We start from the raw sequence: 27707 nt of genomic DNA, 5'->3' as shown, positions 1-27707 counted from the left end.
TTTATATATAAATGCCTGGAATATTTCAATTTTGGAGAATTACAATGTAGTTTACCAATAAAATGGTCTGACGGGGATGTGGACATACTCGGTATACATACTCGGTATACATATCCCGAATGAAAGAAATGATCTCACTCTAATAAATGTTAATAGAAAGTTAGCAAAAACTGATAAGATCTTGCTACCATGAAAAGGAAAATACCTGTCTATCTGTGGAAAAATCACCCCGATTAACTCTTTAGTCATATCACAATTGACCTATTTGCTTATGGTTTTGTGACCTAGCGACCTGCTTTCTAAATTATATGAGCAAAAAATATTGTATTTTATTTGGAATGGCAAGCCAGACAAAATGTAAAAGGGCGTATTTATATAATGAATATGAATTTGGAAGGCAGAAATGATAAAATATTAAATTAGACCTCTCACTGAAAGCATCAGTAAGAAGGTCTTCATGTTCAAGAATGGCCTTTTTCCCTTTATTCAGATTACTGCCGCTCACTTTTGGTTATTTGAAAATGAAATCATCTCCAAAATATTGTTGTTTTTTAAACAAGCCATAGAAAGTTGGTTGCAATTTCAGGTGAATCCACCTGAAAAAACAGAACAAATAATACAACAAATATTGTGGATAAACTTGATTTTGAAAATAAAATCGATTACCATTTTTTTTTAAAAGTATAATCTTTGTAAATTATATCAGAAATAGGACTGGTGGAGTTATGTCACACATGCAGCTAACAGAGACATATGTACATGTCTGCTCTACCCAAAATTACAACCAACTACTTGCAACATTACCACAAAAATGGAAGAGGCAAGTGGAAGGAGGAAATAGTAAGGAACTTGTCTGTCGGCCCTGCATTGAAGACCAAAAATGGTTAAAGAAAATTGTGATAAATAAACATATATACCAGATTAATTTAAGGACCAAATAAATTGACAGCAGTGCCATATAAATTGAAAAATATTTGGGAAGAGATTTTCGATGTACCGATTCCATGGCACATGGTTTATCAATTGACACGCAAAACAATGCTGTATTCAAAACTTAGAATTTTTCCATTTAAATTACTATACAAAATTCTTGCAACCAATATAATGTTATGTACAGTATATGGGGGATACAATCTTCCAAGCTCTGCAGATTTTGCTGCGAGGAGGCAGGGCTTAGATAATTTATTTTGGTACTGTCCATACGTAGCTCCTTTTTGGTCACAGGTCCAGGAATGACTGAAGAATTGCAACATTAACCTAGAGCTAACACTGCAGCTAGTACTGGGTGATTTTAAAAAAAGTCATAGTCAATCAATCAATAATATAATTATTATTTTAGCAAAAATGTTTATCTTTATTTTACAATATATAGGAACTATAAGAATAGAAAGGTTGAGTACTTTTGAAGCATCACAGCACAGTTGAAAAAATATATGGCAATTAGAAATCCAGTATGGATGGTGTTAAGAGATAGATGGGAATGGTTGAATGGACCTGTAGGGTGGGACTAATAACAACAAGATAACAAATGTAAAACATATCAGGTCTGTAAAATGTATATTGGTTCAAAACTTTTACTGAAATAGCACAGTTAAAAATATGGCAAATAGAAATCAAACTGGATGGACATCAAAAATAGAGGAAGGCCAGGAAAAAAAACAAACAAAATATAACTATTGTAAAATGTTTATAGTGTGTATAAGCTGGAAGTAGAAGCCTAAGTGTTACTGTTTATTAGTTTACTCCAATTGGGGGAATGGTGGTAAGGTTTGCGGGGAATAATAAAGGAAGGTAAAAACATTATTTTAAGTTGGCTATTGTGGCTATTTGATCATAGTGGAGGCCTACGAGAGTAGCCCACCATCAAAAACAAGAGAAAATGGATCCCATAACATTTTAACATGGAAATAGCTGTTCTGTCATTCAGCCTACAGTAGCAGCCAATGTGTGTTGTTCAATGTATGCTTACATTCCTTGAGACTTTTGAAAAAAAAAACATGCAGGACTTGACATTATTGCGTTTATCCACTTGTCCTTCAGACAAGGAGGTGACTGACAATGTTGTTGTTGTTTGATGCAAGTAACCACTTTACAAAATATTATGCATTATTATTCCCATACCATTATTACAGAGAATCAGCTTATTCAAGACTGTCTCCAAATACAACACTAAGACAAAAAAATGCTCTTTACCTGACTCGCTGTCAAATGTCAAGAAATGTACACATTTTGTGCTCTTGCAGGAAGCAATCACTCCCCCATTGCTGACTACAAATTATCTATAACTGGGCTAACAACTCATTAACTAGCAAAGGATATGAACAAATGTGCACACGTGGCTGGCTACATGCAGCTCTCGCTTTGATCTCAAAACAAGCGCATCTACTCACGACTACTCATGCAGTAAACAATCCAGTTCAAGTGATTGGCACAGATCCATATATGGCAATGGTCAATTTGCATATAGGCCTACTGCAGCTCTGATTGGTTATGCCGCACAGGTCTGTGTAGAGCACGGAGTCATGCGTGCCAATGCAATAGAATCCTACTATGATGTGTTCTGCCTACAACAAAAATCTCTCGCATAGTTAGTTTAGTTTTGCAAATTAAGCCATACTAAATATTGAGTTGATTCGATCACAATTCCCACAATACCGGGAAACATTGATAGTGTTAACTAAGGGGAAACCTCTAGAAACTGAGTGAGGTTCAATATCGTGCTTCTCTGTGCAGGCTGATATTTCATCTGCATAGCAGTCCCGGGGAGCTGTGCGCCCACGCAGGCACGCAGCTTAGAGGGAACATTGGTCTTGACCTGACTGCAGTTCGGCTTTGTAACTGATTTCAGTGGGCAAATGCTCACCTTCAATGGCCACTGGCATGCTGGAGATAAGTGTGCTCTTCACAGATGAATCACAGTTTCAACTGTACTGGGCAGATGGCTGACAGTGTGTATGGCGTCGTGTGGGCAAGTAGTTTGCTGTTGTCAGCGTTGTGAAGAGACTGCCCCATGGTGGCGGTGGGGTTATGGTATGGGCAGGCATAAACTACGGACAATGAACACAATTGCATTTTATTGATGGCGATTTGAATGCACAGAAATACCGTGATGAGATCCTGAGGCCATTCATCTGACGCCATCACCTCATGTTTCAGCATGATAATACACAGCCCCATGTCACGAGGATCTGTACACAATTCCTAGAAGCTGAAAATCTCCCAGTTCTTCCATAGCCTGTATACTCACCAGATATGTCACCCATTGAGCATTTTTGGGATATTCTGGATTGACGTGTACGACAGCGTGTTCCAGTTCCCGCAAAAATCCAGCAACTTCACACAGCTATTGAAGAGGACGACAACATTCCACAGGCCACAATCAACAGCCTGATCAACTCTATGCGAAGGAGATGTGTTGCGCTGCATGAGGCAAATGGTGGTCACACCAGATACTGACTGGTTCTGTGACCAACGGATGCATATCTGTATTCCCAGTCATGTGTAAGCCTAATTAATTGACTTCAATTGACTGATTTCCTTATATGAACTGTAACTCAGTAAAATCTTTGAAATTGTTGCATGTTGTGTTTATATTTTTTTTCAGTATAGACCTCAATAACTTGGAGCATATACTGAAATATGAAAATGATCAATCAAACCGGCAGGTTCTGTCAAAGATGAGTCAGTAGTAGATTGCTAAACAATATTTTGTACAGATGTTAAACATTGGCCTTTGCTGTTTTTCCCAGGCAAAACTTGAGGAAATTAAACAAGTTCTTTCTGGGCACTTATCTGGATAGCAAGCTCTACCGGAGCGTCAAGTCTAGGACCAAAAGGCTTCTCAACAGCTTTTACCCCCAAGCCATAAGATTCCTGAACAGCTAATGAAATGGCAACCCGGACTATTTGCATTGTGCCCCCCCCCACTCAACCCCAACCCCTCTTTTACACTGCTGCTACCCTCTGTCATATATGCATAGTCACTTAAACTATACATTCTTGTACATGCTACATCTTGAGACAATAAGTACTCAACCCCTTTGTTATGGCATAACCTAAATAAGTTCAGGATTCAAAATGTGCTTATCAAGTCAGGAGTTGCATGGACATGTGCAATTATACTTTTTCACATGATATTTGAATGAACACTTCATTTCTGTACTCAGGACATATTATCTGTAAGGTCCCTTAGTTGAGCAGTGAATTTGGTAACACTTTACTTGACACAACTTGCCTGTCATAATAGGATCATAACACTGTCATGACACATATTTACACCTGTTGTGACATATATTGAGTTATTGTATGGCTGGTTATGACAGCTACATGAGTCTCAAAACCTACAAAATCTACCACGGTAAACTTATGGCTGGTTATGACACAAAAATAAGAGTTTCAAAACTCACAAAAGCTACCACACAAGGTAAAACATTTTGTTACACCATAGCCTGCTTGTCAACAGTATGTTTATGTTATGAAACATTTTCTTGATTGAACATATTCAGTTATCATTGTAATTGCGCACACATTGATGTCAGACATGCATCTACCCCAATGCTCCATTTCTGATGAGTGGGGTGAACGCAGGAGAAGATTGAAGGACCAGGACAAGACAACTCTCTTTTTGACTGCTGACTGACATAACGCCATGTATGTGATACGCCTATGTGGCTTATATGATTATGAGGATCAAAATGCTTCTTGACAGTGCCATATTTTCTACAAGTTATTTAAAATATGAGTGGAAAAAGACATGCAAAGGATGCATTACAAAAATAACAAAGGGCTTAAGAAACAAACTTTAAAATCAAAGGAAACTTCTTGCCAGGGAAAACACATTTGAATAAATGTGGCTTTTGACACTCTTATGTAGGTGTCATAACCGGCCATAAAATAATGCAATTCGGAAAGTATTCAGATGCCTAATCTAGTATGGGTAGGATGGTCCTCTGAATCAGGGTTAGTTTGGCAGCTGGGGTGAAAGAGGCATTTCCTTTCTCCATATGAAGTGATTAAAGAGCTCAGCCATACGTTCCTTGTCAGTAACAACCACATCATCAACAATAAGGGACATGGGCAGCTGTGAGGAGGAGGGTTTATTTTCCGGGTCTTTATTTTCCTTGAAATATACCTGCAGGAGCGCGTGCTACGGGTGGGTGCTGCTATGGTGACCAGTGAGCTGAGATAAGGTGTGGCTTTACCTAGCAAAGACTGATAGATGACCTGGAGCCAGTGGGTTTGGCGACGAATATGAAGTATTCAACGAGAGCATACAGGTCGCAGTGGTGGGTAGTATTTGGGGCTTTGGTGACAAAACAGATGGCACTGTGATAGACTGCATTCAATTTGTTGAGTAGAGCATTGGAGGCTATTTTGTAAATTACATCGCCAAAGTCAAGGATCGATAGGATAGTCAGCTTTACGAGGGTATGTTTGGCAGCATGAGTGAAGGATGCTTTGTTGCGAAATAGTTTACAGTCTAACCAGACACCTAGGTATTTGTAGTTGTCCACATATTCTAAGTCAGACCCGTTCAGAGTAGTGATGATGGACAGGCAGGCAGGTGTGGGCAGCGATCGGTTGAAGAGCATGCATTTAGTTTGACTTGCATTTAAGAGCAGTTGGAGGCTACGGAACGAGAGTTGTATGGCATTGAAGCTCGTTTGGAGGTTTGGTGGGGTGTACCTGGTAAGTTCATTGATAATTTGTGTGAGATTGAGGGCATCTAGCTTAGATTGTAGGACGGCAATTAATAGTTAAGTATGTCCCAGTTTAGGTGGTCACCTAACAGTACGAGCTCTGAAGATAGATGGGGGGCAATCAATTCACATATGGTGTCCAGGGCACAGCTGAGGGCTGAAGGGGGTTTATAACAAGCGGAAACGGTGAGAGACTTGTTTCTGGAAATGTGGATTTTTAGAAGTAGAAGCTCGAATTGTTTGGGCACAGACCTGGATAGTATGACAGAACTCTGCAGTAGATTGCAACTCCATCCCATTTGGCAGTTCTATCTTGGCGGAAAATGTTATAGTTAGGGATGGAGCTTTCTGGATTTTTGGTAGCCTTCCTAAGCCAGGATTCAGACACGACTTGGACATCTGGGTTGGCAGAGTGTGCTAAAGCAGTGAATAAAACAAAGTTAGGGAGGAGGCTTCTAATGTTAACATGCATGAAGCCACGGCTTTTATGTGTACAGAAGTCAACAAATGTGAGAGCCTGGGGAATGGGAGTGGAGCTAGGCGCTGCAGAGCCTGGATTAAACTCTACATCACCAGACGAACAGAGGAGGAGTAGGATAAGGGTACGGCTAAAGGCTATAAGAACTGGTCGTCTTATTTGGTTACTACATGATTCCATATGTGTTATTTCATAGTTTTGATGTCTTCCCTATTATTCTACAATATAGAAAAAAGTAAAAATAAAGAAAAACCCTTGAATGAGTAGGTGTGTGCAAACTTTTGACTGGTACTGTATATGTATTTTGGAGATTGGAAGGGCAAAGGGGCATGTGATCTGCACAGGTGAAGCCCTATTTCTGCACATGCCCGCATCTTGGTATTTGGAGTACGATGGAATCCGTTCAATTGTTCTACTTTGCGAATTTGAATTGGAACAGTAGAATGTCATATATATGGTATACATGCTATGCAGAAGATGAAATTGCATTGTTATAAGCAGGTTTGGGGACAATTCAATTTTAATACCAATCAATTCAGGAAGTATACTGAAATTCAAATGATCTTTAATGCATTTCAATTTGGAATTGGAATTTTATATACATTTTGACTTAACATTTTTCATTGAAATGGAATTGACCCCAACCCTGGTTATAAGCTTTTCATAATAGGCTTTGCAACCCTTGTAAAACATGCAACACATACCAGGGTCTGATTTGGAGAAAGTGTCCATATTCAGCAGGTTCCTGTTTGAATTAAAGAGACGGTGGGAAGTTAGAAATGACATAAAACAAGATAACAAACTGAGCGTCATGCTAGCCTGAGTGCCAGATATGTTGGTGCTGTCTTGCTTATCATCATACAGTACATGGATAACACAATTAATAGCAGACATCAACCTTACTTAATTTAGGTTGTTTGTTAAATTAAATAACCACAATTGAATCTCCCACTCCTGTGTGAGACCTGTAACTGCCTGTATAGAGAGTGCTGCCATTTTAAACTGAAGACCAGGATGACAGGGAAGGTAAGGGGGGATATAACACCTCTCTAGGGGTGGGATCCTCCCGGGGCTTTAGACTCAGAGGGAGCTGTATGCATGTCTCAGGCTGGTGAGGTGTAGCTGGTAGCTGCTGGCGAATGAAGGAACATGTATTGGAGGATTTGCTCTGCTTTTCTTTCGTATAGTCAGATGTATGGGATACGCATTGTATACACCATTGAATGAAATGCTTACTTGCAGGTTCCTTCTCGATAATGCAACGAAAATGTATAATAAAAGAATACAAAAGTAAATCGCTCAATAGAATAGAATTAAGCAATAAGGCCCGAGGGGGTGTGGTAGGGGGGGTGCTGAGGGCAGTTCTTACGCACAACGCAACGCAAAGTGCCTGGTTACAGCCCTTAGCCGTGGTATATTGGCCATATACCACAAACCCCCGAGATGCCTTATTGCTATTATAAACTAGTTACAAACGTAATTCAGTAAAAATGAATGTTTTTGTCATGCCCGTGGTATACCATGGCTTTCAGCCAATCGGCATTCAGGGCTCGAACCACTCAGTTTATAATAAATATTTTAGCATAAGTATAATACAGGAAGGCACAATTTAGAGTCCAATATTTAAACATGTTTGGGGGGCAGGTTAAATTGTGCAGTATATAGCAATCATAAGAAGAGTCTGGTAGCAGTGCCTGTGTGCATGAGTGAGTGCATGTGTGCTAAGGTGCGGAGAATCAGAACATGTGGTCTGTCCAGTTCAAGTGTTCAGCAGATTGGTGGCTTGTAGATAGAAACTGTCTCTGAGCCTGTTGGTATCAGACCTCATCCTCCAATATCGTAGGCCCTACGGTTAAGGAGTAAACAGCTCATGGCTGTGGTGTGTGTGGTCCTTGATGATGCTGTGGGCCTATCTCAAGAATCGTTTCAAGTTGATGTCCTGGATGGGTGGGAGCACGGTCCCAGTGATGTACTGGGTCGTCTTCACCGCCCGCTTGTGGGCCTTGTGGTCGTGGACGGAGCAATTCCCGTACCAGGCTGCGATGCAACCGGTCGGGACGCTCTCAATGGTGCAGTGGTAGCATTTGGAGAGGACCCAGGGTAGCATGCTGAAATTCTTCAGCCGCCTTAGGAAGTAGAGACGTTGTTGTGCCTTCTTGACAAGAGTGGTGGTGTTGGTTCATTTCAAGTCCTCAGTGATGTGGACGCCGAGGAACTTAAAACTGCTGACTCTCTCTACTGCAGTCCTGTTTATGTGGATCGGGGCATTTCCCTCTGCTTCCTGAAGAGAACAATCAACTCCTTTGTTTTGCTGACATTGAGGGAGAGGTTGTTGCCCAGGCACCACAATGCCAGTTCACTTACCTCCTCCTTATAGGCTGATTTGTCGTTGTTGGCTATCAGGCCTAGAACTGTGGTGTTGTCAGCAAACCTGATGATGGAGTTGGTGTCATGCAAAGCCACGCAGTCGTGAGTGAACAGGGAGTACAGCAGAGGGCTGAGGACACACCCCTGGGGTTCCCTGTGTTAAGAGTCAGTGTGGAGGAGGTGTTGTTGCCAATCCTCAAGCTTTTGTGGTTTCCCCAACAGGAAGTCCAGGATCCAGTTCAGATGGTGGTGTCCAGACCCAGGGCTCTGAGCTTGTTGTCGAGCTTGGAGGGAACAATAGTGTTGAATGCTGAACTGTAGTCAATGAACAGTATTCTCACATAATGCATGTGTTCCTCTTGTCCAGATGTGTTACGGCCATGTTAATAGCGATGGAAATGGCATCTTCCATGGATCTGTTGGAGTGGTAGGCAAATTGGAGTGGGTCCAGTGTGATGGCCATGATGTGGGCCATGACCAGCCTCTCGAAGCACTTGATGATGACTGTGGTGAGTGCGACGGGGCGATAGTCATTTGGGCATGTCACCTGTACACCTGTATGTGCCTAAGATGAATGTGCAAGTAGAGATACTGGGGTGCAAAGGAGCAAGATAAATAAATAAATACAGTATGGGGATAAGGTAGTTGGATGGGCTATTTACAGATGGGCTATGTACAGGTGCAGTGATCTGTGAGCTGTTCTGACAGCTGATGCTTAAAGCTAGTGAGGGAGATATGAGACTCCAGCTTTAGTGATTTTTGCAGTTCGTTCCAGTCATTGGCAGCAGAGAACTGGAAGGAAAGGTGGCCAAAGGAAGAATTTGAAGAAAGGAAGAATATACCTGCTGTAGTGCGTGTTACGGGTGGGTGCTGCTATGGTGACCAGTGAGCTGAGATAAGGCGGGGCTTTACCGAGCAAAGACTTATAGATGACCTGGAGCCAGTGAGTTTGGCGACGAATATGAAGTGAGGGCCAGCCAACGAGAGTGTACAGGTCGCAGTGGTGGGTAGTATTTGGGGCTTTGGTGACAAAACGGATGGCACTGTGATAGATTGCATCCAATTTGTTGAGTAGAGTGTTGGAGGCTATTTTGTAAATGACATCGCTGAAGTCGAGGATCGGTAGGATGGTCAGTTTTACGAGGGTATGTTTGGCAGCATGATTGAAGGATGCTTTGTTGCGAAATAGGAAGCCCATTCTAGATTTCATTTTGGATTGGAGATGCTTAATGTGAGTCTGGAAGGAGAGTTTATAGTCTAACCAGACACCTATGTATTTGTAGTCCACGTATTCTAAGTCAGAACCGTCCCGAATAGTGATGATGGACGGGCGGGCAGAGATCGGCTGAAGAGCATGCATTTAGTTTTACTTGCATTTAAAAGCAGTTGAAGGCCATGGAACGAAAGTTGTATGGCATTGAAGCTCGTCTGGAGGTTAGTTAACACAGTGTCATTGATGAATACAGAGAAGAGAGTCGGCCAGAGCATTGAACCCTGTGGCACCCCCATAGAGACTGCCACAGGTCCGGACAACAGACCCTCCGATTTGACACACTGAACTCTACCAGAGAAGTAGTTGGTGAACCAGGCAAAGCAATCATTTGAGAAACCAAGGCTGTTGAGTCTGCCGATAAGAATGTGGTGATTGCCAGAGCCGAAAGCCTTGGCCAGGTCGATGAATATGGCTGCACAGTAATGTCTCTTATCGATGGCGGTTATGATATTGTTTAGGACCTTGAGTGTGGCTGAGGTGCACCCATGACCAGCTCTGAAACCAGATTGCATAGAGGAGAAGGTACGGTGGGATTCGTAACTGTTGGTGATCTGTTAGTTAACTTAGCTTTCGAAGACCTTAGAAAGGCAGGGCAGGATAGATATAGGTCTGTAGCAGTTTGGGTCTAGAGTGTCTCCCCCTTTGAAGAAGGGGATGACCGCGGCAGCTTTCCAATCTATGGGAATCTCAGAAAGAGAGGTTGAACAGGCTAGTAATAGGGGTTGCAACAATTTCAGCAGATCATTTTAGAAAGAGAGGGTTCAGCTTGTTTAGCCCGGCTGATTTGTAGGGTTCCAGATTTTGTAGCTCTTTCAGAACATCAGCTATCTGGATTTGGGTGAAGGAGAAATGGGAAAGGCTTGGGCGAGTTGCTGCGAGTTGCTGCGAGTTGCTGCTGTTCATCTGGGTAGGGGTAGCCAGGTGAAAAGCATGGCCAGCTGTAGAAAAATGCTTATTGAAATTCTCAATTATAGTGGATTTGTCAGTGGTGACAGTGTTTCCTAGCCTCAGTGCAGTGGGCAGCTGGGAGGAGGTGCTCTTATTCTCCATGGACTTTTCAGTGTCCCAGAACTTTTTTGGGTTTGTGCTACAGGATTCAAAGTGATGCTTGAAAAAGCTAGCCTTAGCTTTCCCTTACTGCCTGTGTATATTTGTTCCTAACATCCCTGAAAAGTTCCATATCACGGGGGCTATTCGATGCTAATGCAGAACGCCATTTCAGCTCATGAAACATGGGACCAATACTTTATTTTGTTGCGTTTATATTTTTGTTCAGTAAATATTCCTCAATGTTGATGGATGAGTCCTAGGTGGATGAATCTTTGAACATACTCCAATCAGTGTTCTCAAAACAGTCCTGCAACATTGAGTCTGCCTCCTCTGTCCAGCGCCTCACAATTGTCTGTTTTAGTGGCTCCCTCTTGAGTTGCTGCTTGTAGGCAGGGAGTAGGAACAAAGAGACGTGATCAGATTGGCCAAAGTGGGGGCGGGGATGGCTTTGTACGAGTCACGAATGCTTGTATATAGATGGTCCAGCAAGTTATTTTTTCTTGTGGGGCAGGATACTTGTTGGTGATATTTAGGAACTCCAGATCTGCTGAACAGGAGCTTGAGATGTTTTAAACTTCGGTACACCAGGTATTGTCAATAAGGAAACATACCCCTCCCCCTACTCTGACCAGAACCTGCTATTCGATCTATATGGAAAATGGAAAACCTGTCTGGTTGAATAGCAGAGTCAGGTGTATTGCCCATAAGCCACGTCTCTGTAAAAACAAGGACACAGCATCCCCTGATGTCCCTTTGTAAAAACAAGGACACAGCATCACGTGATGTCCCTCTGCGATTGAAGCCTTACTCTGAGTTCACAAAGTTAATTTTCTCAGCGATTGGACATTAGCCATCGGGATACTAGGAAGGATACTAGGAAGAGGAGGCTGTGCAGCCCGTCTTGTAGCCAGCATAATGACAAATAAATAACCTGTTTGCAATAAGCACTAATGATAAACTCCCTATTCCTTTGACCAGGGCCCGTATGCACAAATTATCTCAGAGTAGGAGACTGATCTAGGATCTGTCCATATAATCTTATTAATTATGATCTAAAAGGCTAAACTTATCCTAGATCACTACACCTTCTCTGAGACTCTTTGTGGATATGAGTCCAGACAGATTCTTGAAATTCTGTCTGTAACTGACAGGTAGGAAGAACAGCTTTTAGTTTCTTCGCACCTAATTTATGAAACAATCTTCAGAATAACCTACAGTTGTTACCCTACAGGATGTATTGTTGCCTTTCAGAATGTCTTTACTATAGAATGTGGTGATTGTGTTTTGCATTTTTGTATTCTCTTGGTGAATTTGCTATGCTCCTATGCTGACATGATTGTGTAATTGTTATGTAATTGTAAGATGTAGGACTCTTTCGCAAAAGAGACCTTGGTCTCAATGGGACTCTAAGGTCTTGATCGACCATTTTGTTGTGAGAATGACTACCTCTCCTACCTGTCTCATCCCTTCCTGGCCCAATGGGGACATGAGGAGAACGCATCCAATCAGAGTGCTACCCTGCTGTGATTGACATTCTCTCACACCGCCACCCCATCGCCAGCTCACTGTTGACCTACTTGTTATCTTTTGTTAAACCACTGAGGTCACCTTAAGAGCACGCTATGGTTGTCTCTTGAGAAAAAGCTTTATCACCTATTTAGTTTAGCAAATTCAGGGGGTAACCCCGACCTGGACTCGAACCCAGGTCCAGTGACTGTCAGGCCAACACCTTAACCATTGCACCAAGGGGTTTGAACCTCTTGATGAGGTCACTACGTGCTGGGTTAAGGTCGCTACACTACCCCTCACTACCCCCACGCTTCTCTATACCAAGTCCCTCACATGTACACGCCTTAGTATGTACAGTGGGGCAAAAAAATATTTAGTCAGCCACCAATTGTGCAAGTTCTCCCACTTAAAAAGATGAGAGGCCTGTAATTTTCATCATAGGTGCACTTCAACTATGACAGATAAAATTAGGAAATAAAATCCAGAAAATCACATTGTAGGATTTTTAATGAATTGATTTGCAAATTATGGTGGAAAATAAGTATTTGGTCAATAACAAAAGTTTATCTCAATACTTTGTTATATACCCTTTGTTGGCAATGACAGACGTCAAACGTTTTCTGTAAGTCTTCACAAGGTTTTTCACACACTGTTGCTGGTATTTTGGCCCATTCCTCCATGCAGATCTCCTCTAGAGCAGTGATGTTTGGGGCTGTTGCTGGGCAAAACTTTCAACTTCCTCCAAAGATTTTCTATGGGGTTGAGATCTGGAGACTGGCTAGGCCACTCCAGGACCTTGAAATGCTTCTTATGAAGCCACTCCTTCGTTGACCGGGCGGTGTGTTTGGGATTATCATTGTCATGCTGAAAGACCCAGCCACGTTTCATATTCAATGCCCTTGCTGATGGAAGGAGGTTTTCACTCAAAATCTCACGATACATGGCCCCATTCATTCTTTCCTTTACACGGATCAGTCGTCCTGGTCCCTTTGCAGAAAAATAGCCCCAAAGCATGATGTTTCCACCCCCATGCTTCACAGTAGGTATGGTGTTCTTTGGATGCAACTCAGCATTCTTTGTCCTCCAAACACGAGTTGAGTTTTTACCAAAAAGTTATATTTGGGTTTCATCTGACCATATGACATTCTCCCAATCTTCTTCTGGATCATCAAAATGCTCTCTAGCAAACTTCAGACGGGCTTGGACATGTACTGGCTTAAGCAGGGGGACACGTCTGGCACTGCAGGATTTGAGTCCCTGGCGGCATAGTGTGATACTGATGGTAGGCTTTGTTACTTTGGTCCCAGCTCTCTGCAGGTCATTTCACTAGGTCCCCCGTGTGGTTCTGGGATTTTTGCTCACCGTTCTTGTGATCATTTTGACCCCACGGGGTGGAGCCCCAGATCTAGGGAGATTATCAGTGGTCTTGTATCTCTTCCATTTCCTAATAATTGCTCCCACAGTTGATTTCTTCAAACCAAGCTGCTTACCTATTGCAGATTCAGTCTTCCCAGCCTGGTGCAGGTCTACAATTTTGTTTCTGGTGTCCTTTGACAGCTCTTTGGTCTTGGCCATAGTGGAGTTTGGAGTGTGACTGTTTGAGGTTGTGGACAGGTGTCTTTTATACTGATAATAAGTTCAAACAGGTGCCATTAATACAGGTAACGAGTGGAGGACAGAGGAGCCTCTTAAAGAATAAGTTACAGGTCTGTGAGAGCCAGAAATCTTGCTTGTTTGTAGATGACCAAATACTTATTTTCCACCATCATTTGCAAATAAATTCATTATAAATCCTACAATGTGATTTTTTTCTCATTTTGTCTGTCATAGTTGAAGTGTACCTATGATGAAAGTTACAGGCCTCTCATCTTTTTAAGTGGGAGAACTTGCACAATTGGTGGCTGACTAAATACTTTTTTGCCCCACTGTATATCAAAGGTAGTGTTCAGGCCGAAGCAACGCAAGATGGTAGAGGACGGAGTACAAAACATTACAATTCTTAATAGAAAAGTACAATTCATTCGAACCTATCAAGCATGGATTGTTTGAACAAAGTAAAACAGGCGATGATTTTTCACATCATAGGAACATCGTTGAATAATGTACCGGAACTATATGACTTAAAACACTGCTTTTTACAGTGCCCAAACAAAGATGATTATATAATTTTACGACTGCAATACATTTACCACCTGTTTATTTCACAGAACCTTATTCAACATTATTATGTAAGGCATAAACAACGAGGGGTTATGAGTTCTCTGGACATAATTCACAACGTGGAAGGAGTAACGCATCTCCTGGAAGCGGCATATTTGACAAACTTATTTTTCTGATATAAAAAATCTGAATCGAGTATTCAGACAAACAGTGGTAAGTGTAGTTTTGTTATTGAACCTTTATTTAACTAGCCAAGCCAGTTAAGAACAAATTCTTACTTACAATGAGGGCAAACACCTAGTTAACATCCAGAATATCATGCAGGCATCAATCAAAATTCTTTGAATTCCAAAACAGTTTGCAAAAAAAAAATGGAGAGTTAATTTACTGCGGCTGTAACCCACAACAAGTTAAGTCTGGATTGACAGCATCTAAATCATACTATACAGGCTCTGATGCTCGTCAGAAGTGGGAGGGCTTGCAAATTTTCACGGATTACAAAAGGTAAACCCAGCCGTGAACTGCCCAGTGACGCAAGCCTACCAGACAAAATAAATGCCTTCTATGCTTGCTTCGAGAAAAGCAACACTGAACAATGCGTGAGAGCACCAGCTGTTCTGGTGTACCGAGGTTTAAAACATCTCAAGCTCCTGCTCACCCGATCTGGAGTTAATAAATATCACCAACATGTATCCTGCCCCACAAGAAAAAATAACATGCTGGACCATATACTGTACATATACAGTGGGGCAAAAAAATATTTAGTCAGCCACCAATTGTGCAATTTTCTCACTTAAAAAGACGAGAGAGGCCTGTAATTTTCATCATAGGTACACTTCAACTATGACAGACAAAATGAGGAAAAAAATCCAGAAAATTACATTGTAGGATTTTTAATGAATTTATTTGCAAATTATGGTGGAAAATAAGTATTTGGTCAATAACAAAAGTTTCTCAATACTTTGTTCTATACCCTTTGTTGGCAATGGCAGAGGTCAAACGTTTTCTGTAAGTCTTCACAAGGTTTTCACACACTGTTGCTGGTATTTTGGCCCATTCCTCCATGCAGATCTCCTCTAGAGCAGTGATATTTTGGGGCTGTTGCTGGGCAACACGGACTTTCAACTACCTCCAAAGATTTTCTATGGGGTTGAGATCTGGAGACTGGCTAGGCCACTCCAGGACCTTGAAATGCTTCTTACGAAGCCACTCCTTCGTTGCCCGGGCGGTGTGTTTGGGATCATTGTCATGCTGAAAGACCCAGCCACGTTTCATCTTCAATGCCCTTGCTGATGGAAGGAAGTTTTCACTCAAAATCTCACGATACATGGCCCCATTCATTCTTTCCTTTACACGGATCAGTCGTCCAGGTCCCTTTGCAGAAAAACAGCCCCAAAGCATGATGTTTCCACCCCCATGCTTCACAGTAGGTATGGTGTTCTTTGGATGCAACTCAGCATTCTTTGTCCTCCAAACACGACGAGTTGAGTTTTTACCAAAAAGTTCTATTTTGGTTTCATCTGACTATATGACATTCTCCCAATCTTCTTCTGGATCATCCAAATGCTCTCTAGCAAACTTCAGACGGGCCTGGACATGTACTGGCTTAAGCAGGGGGACATGTCTGGCACTGCAGGATTTGAGTCCCTGGCGGCGTAGTGTGTTACTTACTTTGGTCCCAGCTCTCTGCAGGTCATTCACTAGGTCCCCCGTGTGGTTCTGGGATTTTTGCTCACCGTTCTTGTGATCATTTTGACCCAACTGGGTGAGATCTTGCGTGGAGCCCCAGATCTAGGGAGATTATCAGTGGTCTTGTATGTCTTCCATTTCCTAACAATTGCTCCCACAGTTGATTTCTTCAAAACAAGCTGCTTACCTATTGCAGATTCAGTCTTCCCAGCCTAGTGTAGGTCTACAATTTTGTTTCTGGTGTCCTTTGACAGCTCTTTGGTCTTGGCCATAGTGGAGTTTGGAGTGTGACTGTTTGAGGTTGTGGACAGGTGTCTTTTATACTGATAACAAGTTCGAACAGGTGCCATTAATACAGGTAACGAGTGGAGGACAAAGGAGCCTCTCAAAGAAGAAGTTACAGGTCTTTGAGAGCCAGAAATCTTGCTTGTTTGTAGGTGACCAAATACTTATTTTCCACCATAATTTGCAAATAAATTCATAAAAAATCCTACAATGGGATTTTCTGGAGAAAAAAAAACTAATTTTGTCTGTCATAGTTGAAGTGTACCTATGATGAAAATTACAGGCCTCTCTCATCTTTTTAAGTGGGAGAACTTGCACAATTGGTGGCTGACTAAAAACTTTTTTGCCCCACTGTATACAAACACCCGTGACTCGTACAAAAATACTTTGGGCAAATCAGATCACGTCTCTCTGTTCCTACTCACCTCCTACAAGCAGCAACTAAAGAGGGAGTCACCAACACAGAAAATAGTGAGGCGCTGGACAGAGGAGGCAGACTCAATGCTGCAGGACTGTTTAGAGAATACTGATTGGAGTATGTTCCAAGATTCATTCACCCAGGACTCATACATCAACATTGAGGAATATTTACTGAAGAAAAATATAAATGCAACAAAATAAAGTGTTGGTCCCATGTTTCATGAACTGAAATAAAAGATCCCATTAATGTTCCATACTCACAAAAAACTTATTGTGCACAAATTTGTTTACATCCCTGTTAGTGAGCATTTCTAGTTTGCCAAGATAATCCATCCACCTGACAGGTGTGTCACACAACACAATGTCACAGATGTCTCAAGTTGAGGGAGCATGCAATTGGCATGCTGACTGCAGGAATGTCCACCAGAGCTGTTGTCAGAGAATTTAATGTTCATTTCTCTACCATAAGCTGATGTCAACGTTGTGAACAGAGTACCACATGGTGGCGGTGGGGTTATGGTATGTACAGGCATAAGCTACGGACAACGAACACAATCACATTTTATCGATAGCAATTTGAATGCACAAAAATACAGTGAGATCCTGAGGCCCATTGTGAAGCTCATATTTTTTAAGGTATCTGTGACCAACAGATACAAATCTGTGTTCCCAGTCATGTGAAATCCATAGATTAGGGCCTGATTTATTTATTTAAATTGACTGATTTCCTCATATGAACTGTAACAGTAAAATCAATGAAATTGCTGTATGTTGCATTTATATTTTTGTTAAGTATATTTGGTTTGGAATAACCTTCAATATTACAGTAGAATCCTCATTATGCAATGATATAGAGATTCTTATGAGGCTTTCATAAACATAAATTGTAACTCATTTCAAGAAATTAGTCATATGTCACTATTTCACGGAGCGCCATTTTATAGTATACTTTTTTTGGCAGAAATGCCTTCTGGAACACATGAACTTTCATTACCTTAATAACAATCTCGTGGTAGAACTGCATAAGTGTTGCTCTTTCTGGAGGACCGAGTTTTGAAATCAGTGGAATTAGAGTGTGATAGCTAAGGAGATTCTGGCGTTTGATTGCAAATATGCAGACGGAGTCGAAAAGAGAACACACAGAAGGCTCCGGATTACAGCTTCAAACTAAGAGCAACCATGGTATCCATGACAGAGAGGGAGCAGCGTCCATCCATGTATACAGGTAAGAGAGTCTAGCTAGTTACATTTTCAGATATTACACGTTTTGAATTTTGTCAGATAGTTGTTTTAATTTCAAGTTAAAATGTACTGTTAGCTGGCCGGCTAGCTAGCTAACGTTAAGTGTATGATCTGTGTAGTAATATTGTTTGTATCTCAGAGCCATTTGTATTGCTAGTTATAGCCTAATGTTAGCTAGCTAACATTGAACCTGGTTGGTTAGCTACCTGTAGATTAATGCAGGGTAGTAACATTAAGAGTTGGGATTATGGTTCATTGTTTAGCTAGCTACATGTCTAAACAAAAGACTCTATTTCAATAGAATGTTGATGATGTCATTGCGACAACTGTCGATAGATGTAACTGGTAAATTCGCTCTGGCCATCTACTCTGTGTTCAGATCACTCTTGTCTGAGTGTGCCAGAGTGCAGAATAACTGAGGCATTTACGAACGCTCAACACCTGTTGAATATGGCCGGTGTCAGTAAACGTTGGCAAAAAAAAACATCATTAAATTGCTGCCAGCAGCACAGTTGCAGTCACCAATGCTCTGGATAATATAAAAACAAACTAACCAGCTCTGCTCGGGCGAGTAAAATGGTCAAAGTGACTTGTTCTCTCATTTGTTTCTGAAAGTAGCTAGGGGTAGGGGTTGAGATCTGGAGACTGGCTAGGCCACTCCAGGACCTTGAAATGCTTCTTATGAAGCCACTCCTTCGTTGACCGGGCGGTGTGTTTGGGATTATCATTGTCATGCTGAAAGACCCAGCCACGTTTCATATTCAATGCCCTTGCTGATGGAAGGAGGTTTTCACTCAAAATCTCACGATACATGGCCCCATTCATTCTTTCCTTTACACGGATCAGTCGTCCTGGTCCCTTTGCAGAAAAATAGCCCCAAAGCATGATGTTTCCACCCCCATGCTTCACAGTAGGTATGGTGTTCTTTGGATGCAACTCAGCATTCTTTGTCCTCCAAACACGAGTTGAGTTTTTACCAAAAAGTTATATTTGGGTTTCATCTGACCATATGACATTCTCCCAATCTTCTTCTGGATCATCAAAATGCTCTCTAGCAAACTTCAGACGGGCTTGGACATGTACTGGCTTAAGCAGGGGGACACGTCTGGCACTGCAGGATTTGAGTCCCTGGCGGCATAGTGTGATACTGATGGTAGGCTTTGTTACTTTGGTCCCAGCTCTCTGCAGGTCATTTCACTAGGTCCCCCGTGTGGTTCTGGGATTTTTGCTCACCGTTCTTGTGATCATTTTGACCCCACGGGGTGGAGCCCCAGATCTAGGGAGATTATCAGTGGTCTTGTATCTCTTCCATTTCCTAATAATTGCTCCCACAGTTGATTTCTTCAAACCAAGCTGCTTACCTATTGCAGATTCAGTCTTCCCAGCCTGGTGCAGGTCTACAATTTTGTTTCTGGTGTCCTTTGACAGCTCTTTGGTCTTGGCCATAGTGGAGTTTGGAGTGTGACTGTTTGAGGTTGTGGACAGGTGTCTTTTATACTGATAATAAGTTCAAACAGGTGCCATTAATACAGGTAACGAGTGGAGGACAGAGGAGCCTCTTAAAGAATAAGTTACAGGTCTGTGAGAGCCAGAAATCTTGCTTGTTTGTAGATGACCAAATACTTATTTTCCACCATCATTTGCAAATAAATTCATTATAAATCCTACAATGTGATTTTTTTCTCATTTTGTCTGTCATAGTTGAAGTGTACCTATGATGAAAGTTACAGGCCTCTCATCTTTTTAAGTGGGAGAACTTGCACAATTGGTGGCTGACTAAATACTTTTTTGCCCCACTGTATATCAAAGGTAGTGTTCAGGCCGAAGCAACGCAAGATGGTAGAGGACGGAGTACAAAACATTACAATTCTTAATAGAAAAGTACAATTCATTCGAACCTATCAAGCATGGATTGTTTGAACAAAGTAAAACAGGCGATGATTTTTCACATCATAGGAACATCGTTGAATAATGTACCGGAACTATATGACTTAAAACACTGCTTTTTACAGTGCCCAAACAAAGATGATTATATAATTTTACGACTGCAATACATTTACCACCTGTTTATTTCACAGAACCTTATTCAACATTATTATGTAAGGCATAAACAACGAGGGGTTATGAGTTCTCTGGACATAATTCACAACGTGGAAGGAGTAACGCATCTCCTGGAAGCGGCATATTTGACAAACTTATTTTTCTGATATAAAAAATCTGAATCGAGTATTCAGACAAACAGTGGTAAGTGTAGTTTTGTTATTGAACCTTTATTTAACTAGCCAAGCCAGTTAAGAACAAATTCTTACTTACAATGAGGGCAAACACCTAGTTAACATCCAGAATATCATGCAGGCATCAATCAAAATTCTTTGAATTCCAAAACAGTTTGCAAAAAAAAAATGGAGAGTTAATTTACTGCGGCTGTAACCCACAACAAGTTAAGTCTGGATTGACAGCATCTAAATCATACTATACAGGCTCTGATGCTCGTCAGAAGTGGGAGGGCTTGCAAATTTTCACGGATTACAAAAGGTAAACCCAGCCGTGAACTGCCCAGTGACGCAAGCCTACCAGACAAAATAAATGCCTTCTATGCTTGCTTCGAGAAAAGCAACACTGAACAATGCGTGAGAGCACCAGCTGTTCTGGTGTACCGAGGTTTAAAACATCTCAAGCTCCTGCTCACCCGATCTGGAGTTAATAAATATCACCAACATGTATCCTGCCCCACAAGAAAAAATAACATGCTGGACCATATACTGTACATATACAGTGGGGCAAAAAAATATTTAGTCAGCCACCAATTGTGCAATTTTCTCACTTAAAAAGACGAGAGAGGCCTGTAATTTTCATCATAGGTACACTTCAACTATGACAGACAAAATGAGGAAAAAAATCCAGAAAATTACATTGTAGGATTTTTAATGAATTTATTTGCAAATTATGGTGGAAAATAAGTATTTGGTCAATAACAAAAGTTTCTCAATACTTTGTTCTATACCCTTTGTTGGCAATGGCAGAGGTCAAACGTTTTCTGTAAGTCTTCACAAGGTTTTCACACACTGTTGCTGGTATTTTGGCCCATTCCTCCATGCAGATCTCCTCTAGAGCAGTGATATTTTGGGGCTGTTGCTGGGCAACACGGACTTTCAACTACCTCCAAAGATTTTCTATGGGGTTGAGATCTGGAGACTGGCTAGGCCACTCCAGGACCTTGAAATGCTTCTTACGAAGCCACTCCTTCGTTGCCCGGGCGGTGTGTTTGGGATCATTGTCATGCTGAAAGACCCAGCCACGTTTCATCTTCAATGCCCTTGCTGATGGAAGGAAGTTTTCACTCAAAATCTCACGATACATGGCCCCATTCATTCTTTCCTTTACACGGATCAGTCGTCCAGGTCCCTTTGCAGAAAAACAGCCCCAAAGCATGATGTTTCCACCCCCATGCTTCACAGTAGGTATGGTGTTCTTTGGATGCAACTCAGCATTCTTTGTCCTCCAAACACGACGAGTTGAGTTTTTACCAAAAAGTTCTATTTTGGTTTCATCTGACTATATGACATTCTCCCAATCTTCTTCTGGATCATCCAAATGCTCTCTAGCAAACTTCAGACGGGCCTGGACATGTACTGGCTTAAGCAGGGGGACATGTCTGGCACTGCAGGATTTGAGTCCCTGGCGGCGTAGTGTGTTACTTACTTTGGTCCCAGCTCTCTGCAGGTCATTCACTAGGTCCCCCGTGTGGTTCTGGGATTTTTGCTCACCGTTCTTGTGATCATTTTGACCCAACTGGGTGAGATCTTGCGTGGAGCCCCAGATCTAGGGAGATTATCAGTGGTCTTGTATGTCTTCCATTTCCTAACAATTGCTCCCACAGTTGATTTCTTCAAAACAAGCTGCTTACCTATTGCAGATTCAGTCTTCCCAGCCTAGTGTAGGTCTACAATTTTGTTTCTGGTGTCCTTTGACAGCTCTTTGGTCTTGGCCATAGTGGAGTTTGGAGTGTGACTGTTTGAGGTTGTGGACAGGTGTCTTTTATACTGATAACAAGTTCGAACAGGTGCCATTAATACAGGTAACGAGTGGAGGACTAAGGAGCCTCTCAAAGAAGAAGTTACAGGTCTTTGAGAGCCAGAAATCTTGCTTGTTTGTAGGTGACCAAATACTTATTTTCCACCATAATTTGCAAATAAATTCATAAAAAATCCTACAATGGGATTTTCTGGAGAAAAAAAAACTAATTTTGTCTGTCATAGTTGAAGTGTACCTATGATGAAAATTACAGGCCTCTCTCATCTTTTTAAGTGGGAGAACTTGCACAATTGGTGGCTGACTAAAAACTTTTTTGCCCCACTGTATACAAACACCCGTGACTCGTACAAAAATACTTTGGGCAAATCAGATCACGTCTCTCTGTTCCTACTCACCTCCTACAAGCAGCAACTAAAGAGGGAGTCACCAACACAGAAAATAGTGAGGCGCTGGACAGAGGAGGCAGACTCAATGCTGCAGGACTGTTTAGAGAATACTGATTGGAGTATGTTCCAAGATTCATTCACCCAGGACTCATACATCAACATTGAGGAATATTTACTGAAGAAAAATATAAATGCAACAAAATAAAGTGTTGGTCCCATGTTTCATGAACTGAAATAAAAGATCCCATTAATGTTCCATACTCACAAAAAACTTATTGTGCACAAATTTGTTTACATCCCTGTTAGTGAGCATTTCTAGTTTGCCAAGATAATCCATCCACCTGACAGGTGTGTCACACAACACAATGTCACAGATGTCTCAAGTTGAGGGAGCATGCAATTGGCATGCTGACTGCAGGAATGTCCACCAGAGCTGTTGTCAGAGAATTTAATGTTCATTTCTCTACCATAAGCTGATGTCAACGTTGTGAACAGAGTACCACATGGTGGCGGTGGGGTTATGGTATGTACAGGCATAAGCTACGGACAACGAACACAATCACATTTTATCGATAGCAATTTGAATGCACAAAAATACAGTGAGATCCTGAGGCCCATTGTGAAGCTCATATTTTTTAAGGTATCTGTGACCAACAGATACAAATCTGTGTTCCCAGTCATGTGAAATCCATAGATTAGGGCCTGATTTATTTATTTAAATTGACTGATTTCCTCATATGAACTGTAACAGTAAAATCAATGAAATTGCTGTATGTTGCATTTATATTTTTGTTAAGTATATTTGGTTTGGAATAACCTTCAATATTACAGTAGAATCCTCATTATGCAATGATATAGAGATTCTTATGAGGCTTTCATAAACATAAATTGTAACTCATTTCAAGAAATTAGTCATATGTCACTATTTCACGGAGCGCCATTTTATAGTATACTTTTTTTGGCAGAAATGCCTTCTGGAACACATGAACTTTCATTACCTTAATAACAATCTCGTGGTAGAACTGCATAAGTGTTGCTCTTTCTGGAGGACCGAGTTTTGAAATCAGTGGAATTAGAGTGTGATAGCTAAGGAGATTCTGGCGTTTGATTGCAAATATGCAGACGGAGTCGAAAAGAGAACACACAGAAGGCTCCGGATTACAGCTTCAAACTAAGAGCAACCATGGTATCCATGACAGAGAGGGAGCAGCGTCCATCCATGTATACAGGTAAGAGAGTCTAGCTAGTTACATTTTCAGATATTACACGTTTTGAATTTTGTCAGATAGTTGTTTTAATTTCAAGTTAAAATGTACTGTTAGCTGGCCGGCTAGCTAGCTAACGTTAAGTGTATGATCTGTGTAGTAATATTGTTTGTATCTCAGAGCCATTTGTATTGCTAGTTATAGCCTAATGTTAGCTAGCTAACATTGAACCTGGTTGGTTAGCTACCTGTAGATTAATGCAGGGTAGTAACATTAAGAGTTGGGATTATGGTTCATTGTTTAGCTAGCTACATGTCTAAACAAAAGACTCTATTTCAATAGAATGTTGATGATGTCATTGCGACAACTGTCGATAGATGTAACTGGTAAATTCGCTCTGGCCATCTACTCTGTGTTCAGATCACTCTTGTCTGAGTGTGCCAGAGTGCAGAATAACTGACGCATTTACGAACGCTCAACACCTGTTGAATATGGCCGGTGTCAGTAAACGTTGGCAAAAAAAAACATCATTAAATTGCTGCCAGCAGCACAGTTGCAGTCACCAATGCTCTGGATAATATAAAAACAAACTAACCAGCTCTGCTCGGGCGAGTAAAATGGTCAAAGTGACTTGTTCTCTCATTTGTTTCTGAAAGTAGCTAGGGGTAGGGGTTGAGATCTGGAGACTGGCTAGGCCACTCCAGGACCTTGAAATGCTTCTTATGAAGCCACTCCTTCGTTGACCGGGCGGTGTGTTTGGGATTATCATTGTCATGCTGAAAGACCCAGCCACGTTTCATATTCAATGCCCTTGCTGATGGAAGGAGGTTTTCACTCAAAATCTCACGATACATGGCCCCATTCATTCTTTCCTTTACACGGATCAGTCGTCCTGGTCCCTTTGCAGAAAAATAGCCCCAAAGCATGATGTTTCCACCCCCATGCTTCACAGTAGGTATGGTGTTCTTTGGATGCAACTCAGCATTCTTTGTCCTCCAAACACGAGTTGAGTTTTTACCAAAAAGTTATATTTGGGTTTCATCTGACCATATGACATTCTCCCAATCTTCTTCTGGATCATCAAAATGCTCTCTAGCAAACTTCAGACGGGCTTGGACATGTACTGGCTTAAGCAGGGGGACACGTCTGGCACTGCAGGATTTGAGTCCCTGGCGGCATAGTGTGATACTGATGGTAGGCTTTGTTACTTTGGTCCCAGCTCTCTGCAGGTCATTTCACTAGGTCCCCCGTGTGGTTCTGGGATTTTTGCTCACCGTTCTTGTGATCATTTTGACCCCACGGGGTGGAGCCCCAGATCTAGGGAGATTATCAGTGGTCTTGTATCTCTTCCATTTCCTAATAATTGCTCCCACAGTTGATTTCTTCAAACCAAGCTGCTTACCTATTGCAGATTCAGTCTTCCCAGCCTGGTGCAGGTCTACAATTTTGTTTCTGGTGTCCTTTGACAGCTCTTTGGTCTTGGCCATAGTGGAGTTTGGAGTGTGACTGTTTGAGGTTGTGGACAGGTGTCTTTTATACTGATAATAAGTTCAAACAGGTGCCATTAATACAGGTAACGAGTGGAGGACAGAGGAGCCTCTTAAAGAATAAGTTACAGGTCTGTGAGAGCCAGAAATCTTGCTTGTTTGTAGATGACCAAATACTTATTTTCCACCATCATTTGCAAATAAATTCATTATAAATCCTACAATGTGATTTTTTTCTCATTTTGTCTGTCATAGTTGAAGTGTACCTATGATGAAAGTTACAGGCCTCTCATCTTTTTAAGTGGGAGAACTTGCACAATTAGTGGCTGACTAAATACTTTTTTGCCCCACTGTATATCAAAGGTAGTGTTCAGGCCGAAGCAACGCAAGATGGTAGAGGACGGAGTACAAAACATTACAATTCTTAATAGAAAAGTACAATTCATTCGAACCTATCAAGCATGGATTGTTTGAACAAAGTAAAACAGGTGATGATTTTTCACATCATAGGAACATCGTTGAATAATGTACCGGAACTATATGACTTAAAACACTGCTTTTTACAGTGCCCAAACAAAGATGATTATATAATTTTACGACTGCAATACATTTACCACCTGTTTATTTCACAGAACCTTATTCAACATTATTATGTAAGGCATAAACAACGAGGGGTTATGAGTTCTCTGGACATAATTCACAACGTGGAAGGAGTAACGCATCTCCTGGAAGCGGCATATTTGACAAACTTATTTTTCTGATATAAAAAATCTGAATCGAGTATTCAGACAAACAGTGGTAAGTGTAGTTTTGTTATTGAACCTTTATTTAACTAGCCAAGCCAGTTAAGAACAAATTCTTACTTACAATGAGGGCAAACACCTAGTTAACATCCAGAATATCATGCAGGCATCAATCAAAATTCTTTGAATTCCAAAACAGTTTGCAAAAAAAAAATGGAGAGTTAATTTACTGCGGCTGTAACCCACAACAAGTTAAGTCTGGATTGACAGCATCTAAATCATACTATACAGGCTCTGATGCTCGTCAGAAGTGGGAGGGCTTGCAAATTTTCACGGATTACAAAAGGTAAACCCAGCCGTGAACTGCCCAGTGACGCGAGCCTACCAGACAAAATAAATGCCTTCTATGCTTGCTTTGAGAAAAGCAACACTGAACAATGCGTGAGAGCACCAGCTGTTCTGGTGTACCGAGGTTTAAAACATCTCAAGCTCCTGCTCACCCGATCTGGAGTTAATAAATATCACCAACATGTATCCTGCCCCACAAGAAAAAATAACATGCTGGACCATATACTGTACATATACAGTGGGGCAAAAAAATATTTAGTCAGCCACCAATTGTGCAATTTTCTCAATTAAAAAGACGAGAGAGGCCTGTAATTTTCATCATAGGTACACTTCAACTATGACAGACAAAATGAGGAAAAAAATCCAGAAAATTACATTGTAGGATTTTTTATGAATTTATTTGCAAATTATGGTGGAAAATAAGTATTTGGTCAATAACAAAAGTTTCTCAATACTTTGTTCTATACCCTTTGTTGGCAATGGCAGAGGTCAAACGTTTTCTGTAAGTCTTCACAAGGTTTTCACACACTGTTGCTGGTATTTTGGCCCATTCCTCCATGCAGATCTCCTCTAGAGCAGTGATATTTTGGGGCTGTTGCTGGGCAACACGGACTTTCAACTACCTCCAAAGATTTTCTATGGGGTTGAGATCTGGAGACTGGCTAGGCCACTCCAGGACCTTGAAATGCTTCTTATGAAGCCACTCCTTCGTTGCCCGGGCGGTGTGTTTGGGATCATTGTCATGCTGAAAGACCCAGCCACGTTTCATCTTCAATGCCCTTGCTGATGGAAGGAAGTTTTCACTCAAAATCTCACGATACATGGCCCCATTCATTCTTTCCTTTACACGGATCAGTCGTCCTGGTCCCTTTGCAGAAAAACAGCCCCAAAGCATGATGTTTCCACCCCCATGCTTCACAGTAGGTATGGTGTTCTTTGGATGCAACTCAGCATTCTTTGTCCTCCAAACACGACGAGTTGAGTTTTTACCAAAAAGTTATATTTTGGTTTCATCTGACTATATGACATTCTCCCAATCTTCTTCTGGATCATCCAAATGCTCTCTAGCAAACTTCAGACGGGCCTGGACATGTACTGGCTTAAGCAGGGGGACATGTCTGGCACTGCAGGATTTGAGTCCCTGGCGGCGTAGTGTGTTACTTACTTTGGTCCCAGCTCTCTGCAGGTCATTCACTAGGTCCCCCGTGTGGTTCTGGGATTTTTGCTCACCGTTCTAGTGATCATTTTGACCCAACTGGGTGAGATCTTGCGTGGAGCCCCAGATCTAGGGAGATTATCAGTGGTCTTGTATGTCTTCCATTTCCTAACAA

The 27707-nt window shown here is 41.5% G+C and overlaps 1 protein-coding gene across 1 annotated transcript in view; it reads right to left on the bottom strand.

Annotated features, from left to right (window-relative positions):
* Positions 1-27707, bottom strand: part of LOC110493933 (copine-9) — a 221120-nt gene that overhangs the window by 182054 nt on the left and 11359 nt on the right. Inside the window, exon 2 of the mRNA XM_021568546.2 lies at positions 6882-6922. Coding sequence (XP_021424221.1) covers positions 6882-6922 — 41 coding nt within the window. The remainder of the gene's footprint in view (positions 1-6881; positions 6923-27707) is intronic.

Source organism: Oncorhynchus mykiss, chromosome 17, assembly GCF_013265735.2.
Source record: "Oncorhynchus mykiss isolate Arlee chromosome 17, USDA_OmykA_1.1, whole genome shotgun sequence".
Classification (NCBI taxonomy): domain Eukaryota; kingdom Metazoa; phylum Chordata; class Actinopteri; order Salmoniformes; family Salmonidae; genus Oncorhynchus; species Oncorhynchus mykiss.
The sequence above is the reverse complement of the archived record's forward strand: the minus strand, read 5'-3'. Positions and strand labels throughout refer to the sequence as shown.